General features: G+C 42.6%; 1 protein-coding gene across 1 annotated transcript in view; it reads left to right on the plus strand.

Annotated features, from left to right (window-relative positions):
- The window catches only part of LOC104501786 (melanopsin-like), a 24,119-nt gene extending 18,150 nt beyond the window's left edge, over positions 1 to 5,969 (plus strand). The window contains exons 8-9 of the mRNA XM_010145660.1: positions 2,369 to 2,518; positions 5,580 to 5,969. Of these exons, the coding sequence (XP_010143962.1) occupies positions 2,369 to 2,518; positions 5,580 to 5,969 (540 nt within the window). The remainder of the gene's footprint in view (positions 1 to 2,368; positions 2,519 to 5,579) is intronic.
- The last annotated feature ends 1,024 nt before the right edge of the window (positions 5,970 to 6,993 follow it).

The raw sequence follows: 6,993 nt of genomic DNA on the forward strand, positions 1-6,993 counted from the left end.
AAGTGGTAGGTAGTGTTGATCTGCCTTAGGGTCGGGAGGCTCTACAGAGGGACCTGGACAGGCTGGATCGATGGGCTGAGGCCAGTTGTTTGAAACTCACTAAGACTGAGTGCCAGGTCCTGCTCTTGGGCCACAAGAACCCCCTGCAAAGTTACAGCCTTGGGGAAGAGTGGCTGGAAAGCTGCACAGCAGAAAAGGACCTGGGGGTGCGGGTCGACAGCCGATTGAACATGAGCCAGCAGCGTGCCCAGGCGGCCAAGAAAGCCAGCAGCATCCTCGCTTGTATCAGCAATAGTGTGACCAGCAGAGCAGGGCAGTGATTGTCCCCCTGTACTCAGCACTGGTGAGACCACACCTTGAATACTGTGTCCAGTTTTGGGCCCCTTTACTTCAGGAAGGATGCTGAGGTGCTGGAGCACGTCCAGAGAAGAGCAACGAAGCTGGTGAAGGGTCTGGAGAGCAAGTCTTATGAGAAGCAGCTGAGGGAGCTGGGACTGTTTAGTGTGGAGAAGAGGAAGCTCGGGGGAGATGTTCTTGTTCTCTACAACTACCTGTAAGGAGGTTGTTGCGGTGCTGGAGCGGGTTCAGAGAAGGGCAACGAAACTAGTGAAAGGTTTAAAGAACTTGTCCTATGAGGAGAAGCTGAGGGAACTGGGAATGTTTAGTCTGGAGAAGAGGAGGCTCAGGGGAGACCTTATCGCTCTCTACAACCACTTGAAAGGAGGTTGTAGGGAGGTGGGGGTCTATTTCTTCTCCTGTGTTATGAATGACAGGATGAGAGGAAATGGCCTTAAGTTGCGTCAGGGGAAATTTAGGTTAGTTATCAGGAAAAATTTCTTTACACAGAAGGTCATTAAGCATTGGAACAGGCTGCCCAGGTTGGTGGTGGAGTCCTCTTCCCTGGAATGTTTAAAAGACTTCTAGATGAGGTGCTGATGGACATGGCTTAGGGACCCTGGTAGCGCGGGGTGAACAGTTGGACTCAGTGATCTTAAAGGTCTCTTGCAACCAGATGATTTTGTGATTCTGTAATTTCAGTTAGATCATGCATCCCAATCCAAGAAGCTTTCTGTTCTTCACTGTTGGCCACTACTTGGTTTTGGTTCATTGGGATTAGTGGGTTATTGTGTGTGTTTGATTGGGGTTGCTCTTTAAAGAGATAGGATAATGTGGTAAGAGTCTTCAGCCTTAGGCACAACTTTGACTTAAGGGTCCCAGATAAAACACCTGCTGTTAGCAATGCGCAGCACAGTGTTCTGTTGACACAGCCAAAGGTAATTGTCTTTGGGGTACTGACAACTCAGTGCAGCTGTATGGATTTCAGCCGAAAGAGCAGCTGATGAAATAAAAACTAAGCTCAACGACTCTTGCATGACAGCAGGACTGAATGAAATTTTGGAATGCTCCGATAAAGTATTGACAGGCAGGAATGACACCAGCAACACTGTAAAAGACACAGCTGTTGCCACCAATACTCTTCTCTGTGTTGAATACAAGTTAGTGTTAGGAAGTCAACATATTGGTGAGCCATATAAAGTTGAATTTACAGTTCGATTCCACAAGGAAGGAGAAGTAAAGGGGTGGCAATACATAGATGTATGAGCAAGGTTAGGCAGTGGAATTATACACTAGCTTCCCACTTGTGTGGAACCCTATCTATCTATCTATCCATATCTAAAAGCTGTTGTGGAAAATAGTGGAATGATCTCATCATTGATACTCAATTAAAAAAGTCACCACAAAGTTAGGAATGATAGATGGCCTCTGTCCTAGCCTGTAAATGGAATGGCATGGTTGCAATGTCACGATTGTGCTCCATTACTGGCATGTAGTAATGAAAATTAGTGCAGAGCCCACCCATTGCCTCCCTTCTACTAATGGTAGTTCAGAGAAGCAGCAAGGTCACGGGGTTTGAAGACCCCTGTGTGTTCTGGGTATCCAGCTAGGACGTATACAAACGTGGTTTTGGACATGTCCATGTCCACGGTTTCTACCAGCTGATGGTCACACACAGAATGCCATAAGCTGTATTAAACAGATTAGTCGTATTGGTCCCATCTTTAGGCTTCAGGTGCTATGCAGCTGTAAGCATAGCACATGCAATGAATAATAAAAAAGGGTGAAAAATATCCTGGTGAAAAGATATTAAATAATATTTCATTTTTTCAGATTTCTTTTGGTTCAGAAATATAGTCCAGGGTGAACAACAAGATTACAGTTCAAGCCTCTCCCCAGGGGAGTTTTGATTGTGAGATCTCTGTTAGAACAGCTTTAGTTTCCTGTAAGTGTGCATGGTTTCTGATAGAGTTTGAGAACTTTCAGAATTTGAGAAAGCACATAACTGAAATCCTTCACCGTTTGTGATTAGACCTGGAGCGATGTAGAGCTGGACCCTGTCGAGCCAGCTCATAAGAAACAGCAACCTCGCCGAAGTCACTCTTTCTCAACAAGCTGGAGACAGGAGAAGAGAGAACTGCTCCCAAAGACCTGCAGCTGCAATGCAGCGACTACAGAAAAGGTAAGGAAAAATGTCTTTGCTTTTGTTACAAAGTCAGAGCTGAAAAACAGAGTTTGACATAATATAATCCACCCTTTTTCTTCTTTTCAGTGTACATTAAAATGTTCTATTTTTGTTGAGGGGGAACACGAGAAACAGAACTCCCATTTCTCCCTAACAGTGGGAGAGTCTGGCAGCTGCCACTCCTCCCTCTCTGACAGAGGAGACAGTGAGTACTCAGCGTGAACAGCACTGATGGAAAAGCAATGGCTTCAAATGTGGTGGCAGGCAACATGGACTCAAATCTACTACCCACCTTTGCTGCCCTCCATCAGTAGCCCAGTGTGTCCAAGCTTGTAGGCAAGTGGCAAAGACAAGAAATTGTCCCCAGGTTCTGGAGAACCACCAGCTTTTGGTCTCGAGGAAGAAGGAGTTTATTTACATTGAATGTTTAAAGCCTCATTTGCTTTTCTTAATATTTTCAGCAAAGTTTCCTGTGTGGTGTGCATCAATATTCATTCTATCAAGATAAATATGTATTTGTCCAGCTCAGTTAGAGTGTTTCACTATGAGGCCATTCATTTGTCCTTAAAAAATTCTCAACCAACCCTAAAGAACAGCCACTGCATTTTTAGGTATTTATTTTAAGGTTTTAATAGGATCACTGGATTGTCCATGAGAGAATTCCAATTACCGCACTTCCAAAAATACTCAGTTATGGAAATACAAATGTTAATTTGGTGAAGGGTCACCTAACCTTTTCATTTAAGAAAATATAAAATTTTTCTAGGAAAATAATATTACACTTTGTTTTCTTTCATTGAATTCTTTCAACTGACTGGGTTCAAGACTCCTTAACACAGTTACAGATATGTTGTCAGAAAAGAAAAGGTATCTCTCAAGTGAAATCAACGTCCCAAGCTTGGTGCTTTCCAGAGCATGAGAACACCCAGGACTGTTTTCTGTGCTGCCAAAATGGTATGATCCAGCCCCATGACTTACTGCAGCCAGTTAGAATGGTAACGGACTTCACACAGGCTGACACATGGAAACCTGGCGTGGCAGTCAAGAGGACTTCTTGGAAGCATTTAAAGTCAGGCATGTGTGATGATGAGGATAAGACAGGTTTGGATACTTGATTTCAAAGGAGAGTTGCCAAGTGCGCTCTGAGAAGCCACGTTTTTTCTCAAGTCGACTACCCAGTGTGAAAACTATCAAAAAAACCTTCAAAATTATGTCCTGTCCACTAAGCCGTTTCCAAAAGAACCCCACCCTTCTGCTGCAGTGAGAACAGCACTTGAAGCAGGGAAGAGTGGTTTGGGGTTTGGGTTTTTCATTCTGTTGTTTTCTGTGACTTGGAAGAAGAGACTTTTCTTCTCTGTCAGGCTGATTTAAACCACTTTTTTTTTTTAGCACATTGTGATCCCTTCACTTGGGTAGGTACAGCGGCTGGAGAAATCATTATCCATTGGGATTGGTGAATTATTCCTGCTTGTGGAGTAGAATTACACAATGCTTCAGTATATACCAGTATTTAATTTTAAACCCAGACTGACCGAGAGACAAGGGGAGAGAGACTAAAAAAATGTGCTTTTTTTTAAAAACAACAAAATTTATGTGAAAAATAAATGCATTTGGGTTTTTTGTCTGTAAAATCACGCTAGACCTATGCTATGCAATAACATATTCTGCTAAACTAATTGCAAAGATTGAGAAGATGACCCCTAAATCTTAAAAAAATAAAAATCATAACCCAAACAAAATAAAAAATAAACCCCAAAGCCTTCCACTTTTCCTTTTTTGATTTAAAGAACCATTTAGCTTGTCAGGATGCAGGCAGTATCACAGACCATGGACTAGGTGGAGAAAAGGGGGCCAAAATTAAAGTCTCTGCATTAGTCATGCTAGAATCTGATCTAATGTTTTAAAAAGAGGTTTCAGCACAAACCCCTTTAACTCTCTGGGAATTATGTGCCCGAATGCTTCAAGACAACTAAAATTGAATTAATAAGGTTTGTAGTTAGAACAGGAATACCTGCAACAGAGAAAACTTTTACAAAACTATTATGGGAAGCTCAAGCTAAGGACAGACTCAGCGTAGCTAGCTAATATGCTTTACGACCACATTAAGAGAAATAAATAGAACTCTGAAAGAGGCTTTATAGAAATCTGAGCAAAGCTTAGTCATACTCTAAATTCCATTAGGCTTCATAGGAATTTACTGCATTTTACTTTAAATGATGATTTTCCCCAGGAAGGAGAGACTTCTGACTTCTCTACATATCTGGCACGGTGATTTTATAAACTTGTCATTTTATTAAAGCAAGCCCAAACTGATCACTTGTGACTTCCATTGCCAGTGTACTTAAATATTAACTAACATTTCCAAAGCTGACTTAGGTTACTCTGGATTTGCTTAATGTGCCTGAAGGGTTATGGAAAGGTCACAGGGGAGTTGCCATCAGGGCCCACTGGGAAACCAGAATTCTCTCGAAATAGGCAGACAGGAAATGGCTAGCAAACCAAAATCACAGTCGCTGTTTTCCCCTTCTTTGTTGGTGGAAGTACTGTCCAATGTGTGAATTGACCAATGTCAATTCAACGTCACACATTGTCCAAAGTATGAGCCACTGACTGTCCCAAGGCAGTACCAGGAGCCATTTGAGGATGCCATGTCAGAGATTGTCACAAGGATGTCACAAGGCAAATGAAGAATGCAGTGTGCTTGCGTCTAGTCTGAGATCTCTTCCATGAGAGAGAGAAGTATAACTATCCAGTACCTTGAGATGTTAAAAATGGAGAAGTACTTTTTTTTAATGTAGAATAAGTCAGATATAGGAATAAGCTTATATTTTCTTCTCGTTTTCGTTTTGGTCTCTGCTGATATTTGAGCATTTCTTCTTTTGCTTCATTTAACATCCTGCTTTCCAAGCTGTAGATGCTAACACATCATGATGTTCCCTTTCTCTAGTCAATGATTCGAGTGTTCAGAAAATACGACTGGTGGTAACGAGTATTTCAGATACTGGTTTCCATAGTCATATGCTGTATGACAACACTAAAGCTTATGTCTCTGCTTCAGGTTTCGCTCTCCTCCAGCTGTTTGGAGAAGATGCTTGGGCAGCCAGTCCTACACAGTTCCTCTGCAATGCTTGTGACCAGCTCCCTAAGAGCAGCTTCTCTGCCTGTCGGTTTGAACAGTAGCAGTGTCAGCGAAGGAGGAGACCCAGGTTCTTCACAGATGCCAACTCAAGAAAGTCAAGTTAATGGAGTCCTGGGCTCTATCATTAGCAATACAGTCCCTCGCATCATTGTCATTCCTACCTCAGAGACCAACCTATTCGGAGAGGAATTGGAGGAGGAAGAGACTGAACTATTTCACTTTCATGACAAAAGAGGCAATCTGCTGGACTTGGAAGGGCTTAGCTCATCCATGGAGTTCCTTGAAGCTGTTGAGAAATTTCTATCATAATTCTGTCAAAATAAAACTTTCTGGTAATTATTTTCTTGGCATCTTTTCCACTTAATGATAGCAAATAACCAAAGCCTTGTAGGTTAGATCATCAGACTTTTTGTGTGTTTATACAGCAGTCACTGGGCAGCCTTCAGATTTATCTTTGTCCAAACCAGCTCAGGCATGGAAACAAGCTTTCTTTCAGATTGTGCTGCAGGAAACGAGCAGTGGAAGATCTGGCAGCATGATCAAGCAGCATCGGCTGAGTCAGCTGCCTGCTTTGTGAAGCCCTTATTTGTAACCACAGATGGAGGTGCCAGCAGAGGGAAAAATGACTAAATGAGAGCAGGGGCAGCTGCCGAATGTTTCTGCTACCTGCGCATGAAACAGCGTTCCTGTTTTGGCAGCTCTCTTCTGAATGGTGATGGGAAACACCACACGACCAGAGCTTCCAACCGCCCCACTGGTAACACAGACAGCTAGGTGATTTGAACTGTCTTTTAATCAAATAATTTTCAGCATTGTTTCTGCTGTTGGTTGTTTTTTTTTTTTTAAATAGGCAGCTTGCTAAATGTAAATAAACCAATGGTGTAACTGGGAAGTGGCTGCTTGCTTTTAAAGTTTAGTGCTAGAAATCTGGATTTTACCTCAGCATTAGCACAATCACCTGAATGTGAAATGCAAGGTGCTGTGTATATGTGAAAACACACACTACTACCTGTAGAAGCATTTAGAGCACATTCAGAGTTACAGTCTTGATTAGATATGTGTGGATCCTAATGAGTCTGTGATTAACAGAGTAAACATCGACAGCTGGCTTGACAAGTCATGGGTAAAAATAAAGCCTTGGCTGGTGTGTATCACTTGTCTCTTCAGAGGACGTTCTTCTCTCCCCCTCTAAAGTGACCCAGCAGATGTCTTCTCCTACAGGTCACTTACCAGAGGCCTTCAGAACGGGTAAAACATCATCTCAGGGAGAAAACTCCACAGTACTGTGGTGTTTGCTAAAGGATCTGCAGTCGTGGGGTTATCGGTGGTTACA

This window comes from Buceros rhinoceros, unplaced genomic scaffold (genome assembly GCF_000710305.1).
Source record: "Buceros rhinoceros silvestris isolate BGI_N320 unplaced genomic scaffold, ASM71030v1 scaffold4061, whole genome shotgun sequence".
Lineage (NCBI taxonomy): Eukaryota > Metazoa > Chordata > Aves > Bucerotiformes > Bucerotidae > Buceros > Buceros rhinoceros.